We start from the raw sequence: 16,089 nt of genomic DNA, 5'->3' as shown, positions 1-16,089 counted from the left end.
CCCTCTGTTTCACACCCCTGCCTGCCAATAATAGGCAGGTGACGCCCCTCTCCCCAGTCCTCCAGGCTGTGGGTGTTGAATGAGTTCCAGTGACACTGAGTCTTGTTTATCTGCGAAATGGAGACCAATCCTCACCGGGTTGTGAGGCTCCTGTGAGAAAAAGATGGTTTGTTTGTTTGTTTAAGATTTATTTATTTACCTAGAGAGAGTAGCGGGGGGGGGGGGTGCTGCGGAGAGGGAGGAGAATCTCAAAGAGAACTCTCCACTGAGTGCAGAGCCCCACGTGGGGTTAGATCTCACAACCCTGAGATCATGACCTGAACCAAAATCGAGAGTCGGAGGCTTAACCAACTTTGAGCCACCAAGTGTCCCAAAGATGGTTTATTTTTATTTTTATTATTGGTTAGGCTCAGTTCTTTTCCCTCCAGCCCTCTCTGTCCGTTTGGAGGCGCTTCATCCTCCCAGGCAGAAAGTGCAGAAGACGTTTCCTATACGTGTCTGGAACTGCGTCCCCAAAGTTTCAGCCGCTCTCTAGTCAGAGTCAGGTCTGGGGATCCCGCCAGCCTCCAACACCGTTAGCCTCTTTCAGGACCGCCAGCCCTTCCCCCAAGGCCGCGAGAACAATCCTTCAGCCAGCAGTCTCCAGACCTCGCGAGAGTAGGCAACGCCCGTTGTGGCTGGGACTCGGAGCGCCACGCCTTCCCCTGCCTCGGAACGCCCTCCTCCTTTCTCTTTTCCCGCCTCCCACCCCGCGCTCCGCTCTCGGATTGGCTGACTGAGTCGGGTCAGTTTTTTCCTGGCCAGAAAGCGGCTCGACAGCTAGTCCTTCTTCTGGCCCCGCCTCCGAAGCCTGTGGATTGGACTGCTCAGCCAGGTGTCACGCGCCCCCGCGGGAGCGCAGAAGAGCCAATCAGGCGCTCGGCGTATTTTACAAACTGGGGAAGTAGCTGCAGCTGAAGCCAGTCAAGAAAAAGCGAATGAAGTGGGGGGTGAGCCAGAGTGGTTCCGAGGAAGGTGCGGCATGGAGATCTTGGAGGGAATGGGGGCTGCGGGGCTCATAGGGAAGAGAGGCAGCTCGGGGTCCTGGAGCGAAAGAGTAGGATCGGGGTGCCTGGAGGGAGCGGCTTCCTGGAGCGGCCTTGGAAGCATCAGGTCTTCTGGGCACATGGGTTTGGGCGGAGGTGGGAGCTTCAGGAATGTCAGAACTGATGCTCCGAACTGGCTGACCTTTGATCCCAGGTCCTGCTTTCTTCCCCATCTCAGCTGTAGCCGTCATGACCACCCTCCAAGCCACGAAGGATCCTGTCCTCAGGGGTGTATCTCCTACTCCTAGCAAGATTCCCGTCCGCTCTCAGAGACGCCCGCCTCTCCCCACAGTCAAACCCTGCGCCCTGGACCAGGAGAACCAAGATCCAAAGGTAAGAGGGGCCTGCTGGGTGAAGACAGTAGCTGCAAGGAGACAGCACATACCACCAATGCACCCCAAAGCTGACCCCAGCTTTTTGTCCTCCTCTCCCCCAGAGATTGGTGCAGAAGCTCAGCTTCGACTCAGCAGGCCCCAGGCCGAAAGTCACACATCAAACAGAGAAATCAGAGAGATTGGTGGGGAGCACTCAGCTCCGGAACCCCTTGGAGGAACTGAGGCCTAGCCCTGGGGGACAAAATGTGGGGCCTAGGCCCCCTCCCCAGACAGGTACCTGTTGGAGACTTGAAAACACCCAGTCTCCTTGTGTGGGCGTGGGGGAATGGGATGGTGCTGCGAGGTTTGGGAGCTTTCCACTACCCTGGTCCCCTGCTTACTCTTAAGAGTCCTGGACCCTGCTCCAGGACAGCTCTCTACCCCTAGAAGCCCTCTCTCTTTTTCCACAAAATGTTCTCTCTTCAGGGAGCCTGGGTGGCTCGGTCGTTAGGCATCTGCCTTTGGCTCGGGTCGTGGTCCCAAGGGTCCTGGGATCGAGCCCCGCATCGGGCTCCCTGCTCAGCGGGAAGCCCGCTTCTCCCTCTCCCACTCCCCCCGCTTGTGTTCCCTCTCTCGCTGTGTCTCTCTCTGTCAAATAAATAAATAAAGGTCTTTAAAAAAATAAAATAAAAATTAAAAAAAAATGTTATCTCTTCTAAAGCCTTTCCCAGCTCCCTCAGTCACAATCAATTGCTCTGTGTTCTAATACTTCACAGTTCTTTTATAGCGTGTCCATACTTTGGCTTGAGCCTGTCACCTCTTTATAGTTTGATGGTAACTTCTTGAGGATGGGGGCTTTCTCATTCATCTCAGAGCTCCAGTGCCCAAAATAGTGTCTTACATAAAGTAAAGTTCTATGAGCTTTGGTGAGCTGAGTTCAATAATATGAGTCTCTTCGGCTCACCCTTGCACCTCAAGATGACGACGCTGCAGCCCCTGGCCCCATCAGCCTTCCTTCTTCTCACTTTCCTTCTCCTCTTCTCTTGCAGAGGCTCCAGGGACCATAGAGTTTGTGGCCGACCCTGCAGCCCTGGCCACCATCCTGTCAGGTGAGGGGGTGAAGAGCTGTCGCCTGGGGCGCCAGCCCAGTCTGGCTCAGAGAGTACTGATCCGAGGGAGCCAGGGAGGCACCATCCGTAGGGGCCAGGTAATCAGAGAGGATACGAGGAAATCAGGCTGGTATGGACTGAGGAGGGAGTCCTGAGCCTGTGCTGATAGCTTCATTTGTGGTGTCAGGGTGCCCGGGCCTCTGCATATTTAGCCCCTAGAACCCCTGCCCACCGACTGGACCCTGCCAGGGCTTCCTGCTTCTCGAGGCTGGAGGGACCAGGACCCCGCGGCCGGACCTTGTGTTCCCAGAGGCTGGAGACTCTGGTGAGTGCCTTGAGGGGCTGATGCTCAGTGCTTCTGTGAGCTCCTCCCTGGGGCAAAGCTGGCCCTTAGGAGGGAAGATACCTTCTGATGAGCTAGAGCAGTTTTGGATGCTGATGGGGCTGGTGGTGAGGCCTGAAGGTTTGGGGCCCACCTCTGATTCTGCTTTTTCCTCTTGCTCCCATGGGTCAGATTCCACCTTCAGGACCTTCCTTTCACCCCTCTGCTCACCCCAGTTTCCAGGAGCTAAGAAGAGTGACAGGTGGCGGCAGCCGGTGAGGAGGAGAGGATCACTTGGAAAAGAATGATCCAATGTCTGATACAGGTGTCCCTCAGAGCTAGAGTTTTCCAGTAGCTTTAAGACTTCCCAGCAACCGAGGGAGGGGAAGGGGGAAACCTGTGACTGCCCAAGGTGAACCCGTGGAATAGGGTTCAGACCTCCACATCCAGGTCTCAGTATGACATCAGTTTTTTTCAGTTTGAGGGGGAAGAAGGAACAGAAATGAGAAATGTTGTCTCTTTTGTTTAGTAGCTGGAGCATAGACTATGGCAATAAATGGGATTTGGGTTTGACTCCTGACTCTCAGCACCTACTAGAGTAAGCTTGCCTTAACCCCCGATCTTCAGTTTCTTTAATCTGTCAAATGAGGATAATGTTTGTAGCATTAGAGGTTGTTGTGCAAAGACTTAAATGAGATGACGTTCGTAAAGCACTTAGCAAAGTGCCCAGCTCATACTTGGTACTCGGTGACTGCTAGCTTCTGTCCTTATTGTTGTCAGGACTTCAGTGAACCAGACCTCAGGATTGCTCCTGGAGACCCCAGTCCAGCCTGGTGAGTGTGTCTGGCCAAGGGAGAAAACAGGGGCAGATGGGCTGCCTGAAGTTGGAGAAAGCTCAGCAGGTAGGGAGGGGGCTCGAGGGGAAGGCCATATCAGAAGGAGCCGCAAAGGAAGGGACCTTGATAGGCCAGAGGTTGCCCAGTTGCACTTGTGTCAAAGGAGGTGATCCTCACTTCAACCCTTTCTCTGCCACTTCCTATAAGATTTAACCTTCCACTCACTGTTCTGTCCTCAGCCCTAAGAGCCATCATCACATCCCTAGCCCACTTGGGGTGTTCAGATTAGTAAGTGATTACTGAGATAGTGCTGGGCTCTGAGGGGGATGCTGGATGGGTCCCCACCCCTGATGGTACAGTGGGGGCTGTCAAACTGGCACACCCTCTTTGGAGGTGGCAAAACCCGGTGCCAGATGTTGGTGTGTGTTCTAGCACTACAGCAAACTTCCTGTCTCCTCCTAGCTCCCTCTCTTCCTGAAGGAGAACATGAAGTTGTTACTCGCTCAGATGAAGGAGGAGGGGGCCCCCTAGGTCTGGCCCAGCGGGTACCATTAAGAGAGATAACCTACACCAGGGTGAGATGAGACCCTTCTGGGATGGGGGGAGGGAGGGGAGATGTTTGGGGGAATTCTCTGGCGCTGGCCAGCACTGAGGATTGTGGGTGGGCCTTGGGATGTTAATTGAGTCTGTGTTTGCCCCATGGGCCCAAGGCCTCTCCAGAGTAGGACTAGTCTCTGCTTACCAGCTGTCTGGAGCCTGGGGCTGAGAGGTCACAGTCTGGTATATATTTGTATCACACATCAGATCAATGCTGAGAGTGAGACAGATCTGATGTTCATTGACTCCACAAGTTATTGACTAGTTACTGTGTGCCAAGCAGTACTCTAGGTTCTGGATACACAGTAGCAAATAAGTTCACATTCTAGAAGGGGGAGACACAAAGAAACAAACAAGCCCATATGTAAAATATATAGCATGTCAGGTGGCGATGAGTGAAAAGAAAGTAGACACTGAAGGGGGTGTGGGAGTTGGGGAGGGGGTATTGCAATTTCAAATAGATTGGTCAGGGAAATCTCATTGAGAAGATGATATTTGAGTGAAAACCAAAAGGAGTTGGGGAAGTGAACCATGCAGATATCGGGGGAAGAATGTTCCACGCCAACTGAACTGCAGATGCAAAGGCCCTGAGGCGGGAATGTGCCTCATACGTTTAAGGATCAGCCGAAAGGAGACTCCAGCTAGGCTGAAGCCGAATAAGGAGGACAACAGGAGGTGAGGTTAGGGTGATGGCAAGATCAGTTTGGGTAAGGATTTAGAAAACAGTGTGAGGCCGTGCCTTTTCCTTGGAATGAGTGGAAAGCCACGGGGAGGGGCGATGAACAAGGGAGAGACAGGATTTGATTAGGTCTTAAAAGAATCACACTGGCTGCTGTAATTAGGAGACATGGGAGTGCAGAGGGGAGCGATCACTCTTCCACCTTGTTCCTCCCCACAGGACAGCAGTGCCTCCCACCTGATACCCTCCCCTGGCCGTGTGGCACCACCTTCCATCACCCATCCATCACCCTTTGGACGGGCTCAGCGTGTACCCTCTCCTGGCCCCTCAGCTCCAGTATGTATCCACCACTCCCGGGGGCTGGGCGAGGGCAGAACAGTCTGGCTGGGATCCCCGCCAGGTCTAGGTTTTGCTCCTGCTCAGCCATCCTCCTCTCTCCCCAGACCTCGTATTCGGTTTTGCGGCGTCTTGCCATTCGTCCCAAAACCCAGTTCACACCCATCCTATCGGCCCCCAGGGTTCAGCAGGTAAGAGAAAGCAGGGGAGGTACCTGACCTAGGCCAGGGCGGGGGAGGAAGGGAATGGACGGGTACAGGGAGAGTTATGATGTCTCCCTTCTGTCCCAGGCCCAGGGTTTGAGTGGCCTCTCCCCTCAGCCGTGCCCGGAAGAGCCTGCCCTGCCCTGGGTGAGTATCTGAAGCCTTTTTCCGTGCTGAGATCCCAGCAGTTTGAGGCAGGTGGGCTCTCTGGAAAAGCTACTAACTCTCCAACTCCCTGGGCTTCTCTGCTGCCCCTCCTCATCTAAGTTTAGGGCCTCTCAACTAACCCGATCCCTTCCTCCTGCGGGTGGGGTCAGACTGATCTTCTCTCCGTCCCAGACTGGCTTCCTCACCTAGCCCCTCTCCTCCCACGTGGCAGGAGCAGATTGCAGTCCGGTTATTTGACCAGGAGAGTTGTATGAGGGCGCAGGAGGGGCCTGGGAACCCCCCTGTGGCGACTCCTCACCCTAGTACAACCCCCAAGCTCCAGGAGCTGAAGATGCAGGTGGGTGTGTGTGGGCACCAGCTTTGAGGCCTGATTGGCGGTGGCAGAGCTGGGAAGGGGACACAGGAGGAGAGGAGAGGATGGGAGCAGGACAGTGTGGGTGGGGACTTGAACCCACACCTTGACATCACCCTGGGTGCTCTTCTCCTGCCCACAGCGCATCAGTATCCTGCAGCAGCTGTTGCGACAGGAGGTAGAAGGGCTCGCTGGGGGCAAGTGTGCCCCCCTTAATGGAGGCTCCTCTCTAGAAATGGTTGAACTTCAGCTCCTGCTGGCTGAGATTTCTAGAACCCTGAATGCCCCAGAGCAGAATTCAGGGGCCTTACACCTTCCTGAACTGTTACAGGGCTCGGGGCTAGCAGAGCCCTGCCTTCCAGACAAGTGTGAGGAAGCACAGCCCTGCCCAGGAGCAAAGCTGGAGATAGCTCAGCCCTGCCCTTCAGCAGAGCCAGGGCCCCCAGAATCCGGCCATAGGAGGGAGCCTGAGGTATCAGAGCCCTGCCCTCTGGTAGAGCCCGGACGCCTGCAGGCAGACTCCCACAGGCAGACTGGACTCCTAGAGCCGTCCCCTAGGATAGAACCTGGGGCATCAGAGGCCTGCTCCCTGGAACCTAGAAGTCCAGAGTCCAGCCCACAGCCCTGCTGCAGTCAGTGGGCTCCAGCGACCACCAGCCTGATCTTCTCCTCTCAACGCCCACTTTGTGCCAGCCCCCCTATTCACTCACTCCAGTCTCTGAGGCCCCCAAGAGGCCAGGCAGGTAAGGAGTTGGTCAGAAGGGATTGCGAACAAAGGAGGTCCTCATCTCTCACTGGGAGCGGGGCCCCTACCTTGCACCAGGCGGTCCCATGCTTTCTTTTCTCCACCTACCCTGCCCCAGCCTGGCGCTCGTTCAGAAAGAAAGGAGGAGTTGCACCTCAAGCTCCATGCTCCTACTTGGCTTGGCCCCTGGTGGGGGAGTGGGAAAGGGCCATAGATGGTGGGAGTATAGGACTCCAGAGCCTGCCCTGAAGTGTCTTTGGCCCTCCGCCCTCAGGTCCCAGCAGTCTTGCCCCTCGAACCCTGGCCCTAAGGCAGCGCCTCAAAGCATGTCTGACTGCCATCCACTGCTTCCATGAGGCCCGCCTGGATGATGAATGTGCCTTCTACACCAGCCGAGCCCCACCCTCAGGCCCCACCCGGGTTTGCACCAACCCTGTGGCCACGCTACTTGAGTGGCAGGATGCCCTGGTGAGCCCCCCATCCGCAGCCAGGCTGTGCCTGCACAGCATGCCTGTGGAAAATAGGGTGGTGCGGGTGCTGGGGAGGGGGCGGGGGCAGGGGTCCAGCCTCTGCTTCTCCGCAGAGGTCAGTGGGGAAGGGTTGGCCATGGTTCAAGGATGGCGGGGCTGTGACAGTCCTCTCTCTCTCCAGTGTTTTACTCCAGTTGGTTCTGCTGCCCCACAGGACTCTCTATCATGATGCATCCACCTCCTGCCCTGCCTTGCTCCTTCCTTTTAGTCCTTATTTATTGTCCGCCCCATGAGAGTGGGAGCCCATACTGTACCCTTCAATAAAGTTTCTCAAGTGTCCGGAGTGTCTGTTTCCCGCTGGGCTGATCTAGGCCCGCTACAGTTGTTGCTCTCCAATTGCCCACACGGTGGCAGTGTCCTCCAGCTTAGAGGCAAGCCCTGGGCTCTCCGGATGCCCCAGGCGGCCACACCTAGAAGCTGTCCCGGAGACGTCCCTCTGCTGCCCGCTCCGCCCCTCAGCAAGCTCTAGGAGTGCGTGTGTGAATTGGGGGAGTGGGGGGCTGGCAAATCTGGACCTTTTCGGACCCGCTCTTCTTGCGTTTTGAGATCAGTGCCCCTCCCAGGAGACATCCACTCCCTCCTCCCCTAGAGCTCCTCTTCTTACAACTCCCCCTGCATCAGGCAGAGAGCAGAAGCACCAGACCCATATCTCTGGACTCCCCCCCCCCCACGTGTTAGTGCCATTCTGGCTGGCGTCTCCCTACACTATGAGGCCTCAGAGCTCTCCTGAAGCTGATACGCCTCCCTTTCTATGTCAGAGTAGAAGCCCTGGGCTACTCCCCTTCTCTTCCCTCGACCCCCGCAGACAGGCCTTGCCAGGGATTAGTAAACCTTTGCCTCTGGCAGAGTGGTAGGACCAGAGTCCTTGAGAGGAGTGAGGGAAAGGGTCGGCCATTCTCCCCGGCACCAAGTTAAGAAGCACACACATTCTCCACCTTCACTTTATTGGAAGAGGTAACAGCAGCTGTAGCCCCAGGGCCTAGGCAGGATGGGGGTGAAGTGGGGACTGTACAGAATGAGTTTTAAATGCTGGGGAAGAATTCACTGGTTGTTCCAGTTCACGGGAAGGCTGCTAGGCCGGAGCCTGAAAATGAGGATGAAGGGAGGAGAGGATGGCGAGAGCAAGCTGTGGTGGCAGGGGACAAGCGCCAGCCCAACGTTTCCTCTCCTCCCACCTAGACGGCCTCCTGCTTCTGCTCTCCACCCCCCCCACCCCCGCACACACGGCTGCCACCAAACGCCAGGGCTTCCTTTCCGCCTGCAGCTCCCGCCCGTAAAGCTGTTCCCCAGCCCCCCTCCCCCCCCCCCGCACCCCGCCCTAGAGAGGGCCCCGACCTCCGCCACTCTCGGGCGGCTTTCACGGGCGCGTACTCTGACCCCGGGGGGTGGGGCTGGGGCTTCCAGGGCCGCTCGGCTCCTGCTCCGCCCGGCCTCCTCCTGTCCCCAGCCACTTCCACCCCGGAGCGTGGAGAGTCCACCCAGCAAGGCCGCCTCGGGAGCTGGAGGTCCGCCCCGCCGCCAGGCTCTCAAAGGATGGGGTTGTGCCTTGGGTGGGGTCGGCTGAAGGTGGGTGACGAGGAGAGCGGAGGTGAAGGGCGAGCGGGGTGCGGGGGGTGGGGGCCCTGCTCAGTCTGGGTAGATGATGAAGCCGGAGAAGGTGCTGTACTTGTTGGTGTTACCGCCGTGCACCTTCCCGCCGTCCAGCTTGATGAAGACTTCGTCGCCCACATCCAGGTGCAGGATGACGCTGTTGCTGGCGTAGTCGTAGTTCTGGTCCGCGTCCTGAGCAATGGCGCTGGCCCGGACCTAGCGGGGGAGAACAGAACGAGCCCCTCAGCCCGTGCGGAGCTGCGGTGGCCAGAAGCGCTGGGCGGAGTCGGTGCCGCTGGGCCTGTGAAGGCGACACCAGGTGAGCGGACTGCAGGGGTTAGGGAGGACAGGGAGAGGGCAGGAGAGCGCTGAGCTTCTCAGGCACTGTCATTCCCTAGCTGTGCCACTCGACAAGTTTCACTCCTTCTCTGGTCCTCAGTTTGAACCAAAAGATGGGAGGTAATAATAGAGCCGACCTCATAAGGTTGTTCGGATTAAATGAGTTACTACATATGAAGTCTTAGAACAGCGCTCTGCATCTAGAAAACGCTGTATAGGGTTTGCTATTATTATAATTTAAACAATAAAATTAGCCTGTAGGATAGTTTCTAAGATTTTGAACCCGCTCTGACCTCCTAAAGTTTCGTCCCCTTCCCTCAGTGATAGGGCACAGGTATGTCTGTAGCATGCAAGCAAGGGCGCGGGCCACGGGAGGGTGCAATGATGCATTCTCGCCTCTGGGTGCCCTTTCCCCTTCTAGCACCCACTGGCGCCACGACATGGGGGTCGCCTTCCACCCCAACAGGTAACCCCTTCCTCCCTCTGGCCTTGCTGCTGGTCGCCTTGGGCTGCCAGCCCCTTCCCCAGCCCCCCTCTTCCTGTCCCGCGGGGGCTGGTTATTAACTCATTAATTATTCATCATTATTCTAATCACTATTTACCGTCCCCAGGGCCGCAGCGCCCGCGCCGAGGAATACAGAGTGGGAGCCTCGGGGCCCCGCCCCCTCGGAAACCGGCACACTCTAGACACTCACCCCCTCCTCCTGCTCACAGATACCCTGCATAGACCACACACCCCTACTCAGTGCCACATGCAGACAGACACTGCTCTGTTATCACACGTTCGTACCCTGCACCCACAGACACACTCACATCATGCACACACACTCTCATTCCCTTACACACATACAGCTCTCACTCCCATACAGACACACATACACTTTCTTTTTCCTTGGGTTCCTGGGCGGCCCTGCTGGGAGGAGACCCCAGTGCAGTGCCTACTAGTCCTGGAGCGGGAGGGTGCTGCAGCCATAGCAGGACCGGGGTTCGGACCTCCAGGACCAGCAGGCCTGATGCGCCACGGTCAACACCACCCCACGGCGGCGCAGGGCATTCAGAGGTCACTGCTTAGCCCCAGTCTTACCCCCTGCAGCTTGTGGGGCCCAGGCGCCTCCGCCAACCCCCACCCCTGCGACCTCTCCTTCCCTCTCTGCGTGTCCCCGTGTTCCAGCTGAGTCCTTGGAGCTATTCTCCCAAGCCAAGGTGGCAGTGACTCCAACTCTGACCACAGGGACAGGGAGGAGCAGAACCTGGAGGCCAGAGGTTGCCTGGGAAGATGTGAGGCCTACAGAACCAGGCCAGGGTCCAAAGCTTCTGCTTTATCTGTCCTTTGCCTCTTTCCCCCGCCAAATCCCTTTCATCATGCCACCTGGCTGACCCGTGAACTGCCACACGAGTTCCACCCCTGCCTACCGACTCAGTATTAGCTCAGGGTAAGGCCAGCTCTAGAATTGGTCACAGGCCCTGGGCGAGTGTTGTCTTTCTTTACATTTTACTCGAAAATTCAAGCTGAATGCCTCCCCATGAGAACAGCTGCTGACTGCTCATTGCCAGAGACCTGGATTCCATTCTAATTCGAAGGAGCCAGACTCCAGGTGACTCACCCACCGTGAGGCTGGGAAACCCGAAAGCCAAAAGGGCTGCCTCAGAAGAGAGGGTGGCCCAAGACAGGACAAGAAAAGACGCTAGCTGGCAGGGTGCGACACCAAAGAAGTTTTGGTGTAGGGCTGCCTGTAGTTGGATTGTGAGGTTAGCAGCTGTAGAGACATTAAGCTTTGAGTCCTGAGTTCTGAGTCTGACACCATTCCTAACGCTCAGTGAGACCCTGGGCAGGTCATTTCCTTTCTCTGGCCCCACTTCCTCTTCGGCTAAATGAAGCAATTTATAAGTTCTTGGCAGCCTGGCGTTTCTGGACTCAGTGACGCTGTTGGGAGAGGGGTTCGAATGCAGGCCTCGGGTGTAATGAGTGCAGGGAGATTTAGAAAGCTACCGGGTCGACTCTGGGCCCGGGTGGGGGAGGGGCACCTCACCTGTCCATTCTTCATCAGGTCGGCCCACATGCTGGTGCCGTCACCGCCGCGCATGAGCACATGGTAAGCGAAGAAGTAGACACCTGGCATGGGGCAGGTGAACTTGCCGCTGGCCGCCTCATAAGCGTTCCCCACATTGGTCACCACGTCGTCGAAGCGCAACACCTCGTAACCTTCGTGTGGCCGCCGCAGACCCGCGTAGAAGGCAATGCGAGGCACGTAGCCGGCAGGGGGCGCCACCCCGCCAGGGCCTGGGCCGGGAGGACCCGGTGGACCTGGCCTGCCCGGCTCTCCTGGGGGCCCTCTGGGACCTGGGGGTCCCGGGGGCCCTCGCAGGCCTGCCTTCCCGCGCCGGCCCACCTCTCCCTTGGCGCCCGGAGGGAAGGGGGGCACGGAGGCGGGCGCGCCGTCGGGTCCAGGGCCTCGCGGCCCGTGTGGGTCGCATACCATGCGGCAGCGACCCAGCATCTCATAGTGCGCCGGCCCGCGGGAGCTGTGCACCAGCAGCGGAATGGCCACCAGCAGCAGCAGCACCATGGCCACCCCGACGGCCGCGCCCGCCACCCGCTTGCGGCGGCTCAGCCGCGAAGCGGCCAGGGCCAGCAGATCCTCCTCACTCTTGGGCGCAATGGCGGCGGAGGCCCGGGGCTCTCCGAGGGCCCCGGAGGCGGCGGCCGGGCTCGGGCCTGGGTCGGGACCCCCCCGACGGCTGCGCCCGGCCCCCCCGCCCCTGCGGGCTCCCGCCTCAGCGGTGCCGTCCCCCCAACCTTCCGTCAAGGCGGAGGTCCCCCCCGTGGGTTGGGCCAGGGGGCTCCCGACGGTTCAAAACCCGTGGTCCTCTATTACCCTCCTGTTCAGCCTAAGGTTCCCGAGCGCCTGAAATCAGCGGCTTCGCGGACGGCCGGTTTCTTACAGATCTTAGGATGCCTGCTCTCCGGACAGGATGGCGGCGCCTAGGTCCCCGGCTACCCAGACGGATCGCTCCCGGCCGGAACGGGGCACTACTCTCAGCGCTCTGGACGTCCCGGGCTCGGCGCTGCGGGTGGCGCCCACCGGACGCGACCTCCTCGTAGGTTTGCGCTCTGGCTCTTGGCGAGCACTGACGCACCTTTCTACCCCAGTCGCGGCCCCAGCCCCTGCTAGAGCCCTGGCCCCGCGTTTCTCTCCAGCTAGAGCTCTCCCTCTCTGCGTCCCTAACCTTCCTCCCCTCCCTCCCCGGGGCGGCAGTGCGGGTGGTGTGAGCCGCTGCGCGGCGGGAGCCTGTATAAGCGGCCCGGGGCGGAGCGACCCCTGGCGCCCAGAGTGGGAAGCGCGGGGGCGGGGCAGGCAGAGGCCCCCACCCGCGTCCCCCCCAGCTTCTCGGTTCCTGCCTGTTCTGAGCCGATTCTGCAGGGATTCACTGCCCCCACCCAATCTTTACTTTCACCCCACCCTGAGTTTGGTATTCCCAGAGCCTGGAGGAAGCCAGAAATAGATATGGGATAAAAAGGGGTCGACATACACACACAGAAAGAAGACAGAGGTGGATTCCAGAGGTAAAAAAGCAACCCCCTCCCCGCCAAAAGAAAAGCCCACAAACAAGAAGGGCGATAAAAGATAGAAATTCACCACCCCACGACCCTCAGTGCCGTGACCCAATAACATATGGTAAAAGCTTCAACGAGTACATGTTGGCCTGAGCTGGAAAAGGCAAATTTCCAGCCACCCGTACCCTCGACCCCCAATGTTGAGGGGCGCAGAGCAGCGGAGAGGGTGAGGGAACCAGAGAGAAAGCAGATCAGCCTGGGGGAGTGAGCAGGAAACCGACAGGAAAGCAGAGAAGGAGCGACAGAGAAATCAGAGACAGAAAGCCAGATAGAGACGCAGAGACAGAGACAAAGCTTCGAAAAGAGACTAACTGACAGGCCCAGAGCGGGAGAGGGGGAGACAGAGACAGAGAGAGAGAGACAAGAGCCGAGACAGGTTGACAGATTGAGAGAGAAATGTAAATGGCGCGCTGCAGAGAGACACCCAGGTCCGTGTTCGGACTCCAATGTGACATATCAACTGTGGGGAAGATGCGGGGGCGGGGCGGTTCTTCCAACAGAGTGGTAGGCTCTGGGTCTGTGCATTGTGACAGTGCGCTGTCAAGTGTGGACGAGGCCATGGGACCCTGGCCATGTGTGTTTCTGTGTAAGTGGCATTGTGGATTGTGTGTGTATGCTCTGTGTGTGTGTGTGTGTGTGTGCACGTGCTGTCTGAAGGGAGGTTTTTGTATTTGGCTTCCTCTTAGCCCTTAAATGTGGGGCCCCATGAATGCCATCTCTCCTATTTTAGGACTGAAAAGTAGAGAATCTACTGGGGAGAAAGAGTCAGAAAGCAGCTGTAGTCTCCCACTTGTCCTGCCCAGCCCAGCCCAGCACCACTCCTGCCCAAGTCCCAGACGTTGTCCAGATCCAGCATCTCTGCCTCTTTCCCCTTCCCAAAAATTTGTGGTTAGATGGCAACCCAAAGAAGTTGGATCCCACATAGTAAACGTTTGAGGGAGGGACTTGAAATTGATTATGCAAATTAACACAACTAAAATGCAAATTAAATGCTGGGCACCCTCCTGTGAGAGGTGACTGTTTCTGTCCTTCCGAGTGACCAAGAGGGGACACAAGCTTTGATAGATCCCCCTCTGTGAGGGGTCAGAGTTCAGGAAAAAAGCTAGTGGCTGAATCCTTCCTTAGGGTCTGGCACCTCTGGAGGAAATTTCTTGCTCACAAGGGACCCTAGGGCCAGAGGTTTTGAAAAGGGGCTCCAGGACTGGCAAAAGTGGGGATGTTTGGAGACCCTGGAGGTGGACAGCTGCAAAGGATCTCTTATTGACTAGGATAAGCCAGGACTGTAATATATAGGAATAAGTTATGCAAAATGGAGGGCATGGGGCACACCAGGGCATGATTATTGGGTGGAAGGTGATTCCCCTCATCTTGTTTTCTAAACCCCTTTCCTGCAACCCCCAGCCCATAATGGTGCAGGAAGAAAGAGGTTGCTGAGGCTCGGCCGGTGTGGAGGGAGGCCCCTACATGCTTGAAAGGGTTGGGAGAGAAAGGATTGGCAGTCAGTGGGGGAGGGGCCTCCTCCTCCAACCATAAATACAAATTTTATTCAAGGTCTTTGTCGCCATTTGTCTTCCTCGGGGGGCTGAGGGCCATGTCGGCCCTGTGCATGTCTAATTCCAGAACTGCTCCCCCAGGCTGGATGATGGATGGATCAGAGAGGAGAGAGCAGGCCAGGGCTCAGGCTGGCCTACCCTGCCCGATCCTCAAGCCCCACGGTCCCCAGGTCCTGCCACGCTTCTCCTTCCTCCTCCCGCCTCCCCTGCCCTCCCTCCGCTGACCAGAGGCCCTCACTGCTCAGCCCCATTCCCACTCTCCTACTCACCGAGGCCCTCTCTTTGAGCCCCTCACCTCAGCCCCTTTCAGGTCCCAGCCCTCTTCTCTCTGGAGCGTCCCTTCTCCTCCCGTCCCCAGCCCAGGCTGTGAGCTGCGGTGACCAGCAGGGCTGCAGGCGGCAGCGGGTCTGTGTGGTGGGGGGGAGCAGGCTTGGCTCACAGGGAGCTGAGGGGCCAGCTCCATGAATTTATTCATGTTCTGTTGCTCTTTCCCCACGCTCTGGAATGAAGCTGCCAGCTCACCAGGTCCTTATTGCTTCCCCTGCAGCTGTCACATTCGGCCGATGAGGGACCTGGGTAGGGTCAAGGCCAGCCAGTGCCCCTGGGGCCAGAAGCCAAGTGTCTGGGCTCAAGAGGAAATGCTGAGGCCCAGGCTGGGGTCTGGGACGATTTATCCAGAGCTCCCCAGGCAGCCAAACTGGGAGACCCCAGGGAGGTGGTGTGGTTGGGAAGGGAAGTAGGCAGAGAAGGGTGTGCTGCAGGACGTGGCAAGGACAGTGGAGGTGGGGACGAGTCTGATGGGGGAAGGGGAGGGGAAAGGAGGCCTTTAAAGAGTCCCCTATACTCCCCTCTTTAAAAGCACAGCCCAGGGGTGCCCAGCTGGCTCAGTCAGAGCCAAGAGCATGTGACTCTTGATCTTGGGGTTGTGAGTTCAAGCCCCACTTTGGGCGTAGAGCTTACTTAAAAATAAATAAGTAAAATAAAAAAGACAGCCCAATCTGAATCCTACCTTAACCTCCACCCTTGACTCTGCACTACCCCGACCCTAATCCCAAATTATATACTTGACTCCTCTCCAATCCTAAAATGAATCCTAACTCCATAACCTGAGCCTAAATGGAACACATCTCTTGTCTGTCGTGTCCTGGAACCCAGGGGTCTCCCAAGAATTTCCCCCAGAGCTTACAGCCAGGTGTGTGTCAGAGTTCTGAGGACTAGACTTTGGATTAGCATGTGATTAGCATATGATTTGCATGTGATATGTGCTTTCTACTCTGAGGAAGTTTTTGTGTTAAAATTTTATGAAGTCTAGTGGAAAGGTCCTGGCTCCTTGAAGGTTCTCTCTTTTTGTTCCTTCTCCCACACTCCTCATCACTGACCCAGACCCCCCCAAGGGAAGAAGAGGAGTGAGGAGATGAGCAATAGAGGGCTCATGGGAGGAAAGATCCTAGCAGTGTGACCTGTCCCTGTCACTAGCAGGGGAACCTCCACAAACCTCAGTTTCCTCATTTGTAAGAGGAGAGAAACCAGCTGGCTGATGTCACATTACGATCTAAGAAAGCACTTTTGTTTGCTTGCACTCTCTCCTTCCTCACTTTTTGGGGTAACTTATAGTGTGGCCCCCACCCCCTCACACACACGTTGGCTTCCAGCTCCCACATGTAAGAGCACACAGAACTTGAAGCAGCCTGGGTTGCCTGGTACCAGACCCCTGG

At 57.2% G+C, this 16,089-nt stretch overlaps 2 protein-coding genes across 4 annotated transcripts; one reads left to right on the top strand and one right to left on the bottom strand.

Moving 5' to 3' along the window:
- The first annotated feature begins 904 nt into the window (after window positions 1–904).
- TROAP (trophinin associated protein) lies at window positions 905–7,545 on the top strand. 3 transcript variants are annotated; one of them, XM_025883062.2, is made up of 15 exons: window positions 905–1,014; window positions 1,264–1,418; window positions 1,522–1,693; window positions 2,449–2,606; window positions 2,696–2,833; window positions 3,023–3,105; window positions 3,611–3,663; window positions 4,129–4,241; window positions 5,162–5,278; window positions 5,386–5,469; window positions 5,569–5,628; window positions 5,861–5,986; window positions 6,144–6,744; window positions 7,021–7,214; window positions 7,398–7,545. In XM_025883062.2, exons 1-15 carry the CDS (start codon window positions 978–980, stop codon window positions 7,443–7,445), a joined length of 2,139 nt encoding a protein of 712 aa, XP_025738847.1. In that variant the 5' UTR covers window positions 905–977; the 3' UTR covers window positions 7,446–7,545. The 3 variants fall into 3 exon arrangements, with proteins under 3 accessions (XP_025738847.1, XP_025738846.1, XP_073737952.1); XM_025883061.2 differs by having other exon boundaries at window positions 934–1,014; window positions 1,240–1,418; XM_073881851.1 differs by lacking the exons at window positions 7,021–7,214; window positions 7,398–7,545 and having other exon boundaries at window positions 934–1,014; window positions 1,240–1,418; window positions 6,144–7,014.
- Window positions 7,546–8,217: 672 nt separating this feature from the next.
- Window positions 8,218–12,508, bottom strand: C1QL4 (complement C1q like 4). Its single transcript, XM_025882658.2, has 2 exons — window positions 11,236–12,508; window positions 8,218–9,082 (listed from the first exon to the last, which is right to left on the bottom strand). The coding sequence occupies exons 1-2, from the start codon at window positions 11,770–11,772 to the stop codon at window positions 8,903–8,905; spliced, it is 717 nt and encodes a 238-aa protein (XP_025738443.1). The 5' UTR covers window positions 11,773–12,508; the 3' UTR covers window positions 8,218–8,902.
- Window positions 12,509–16,089: the final 3,581 nt, after the last annotated feature.

This window comes from Callorhinus ursinus, unplaced genomic scaffold, assembly GCF_003265705.2.
Source record: "Callorhinus ursinus isolate GAN/ISIS: 27379988/994484 unplaced genomic scaffold, GSC_fseal_2.0 scaffold44, whole genome shotgun sequence".
Lineage (NCBI taxonomy): Eukaryota > Metazoa > Chordata > Mammalia > Carnivora > Otariidae > Callorhinus > Callorhinus ursinus.
This window is presented reverse-complemented; position numbering and strand designations above follow the sequence as displayed.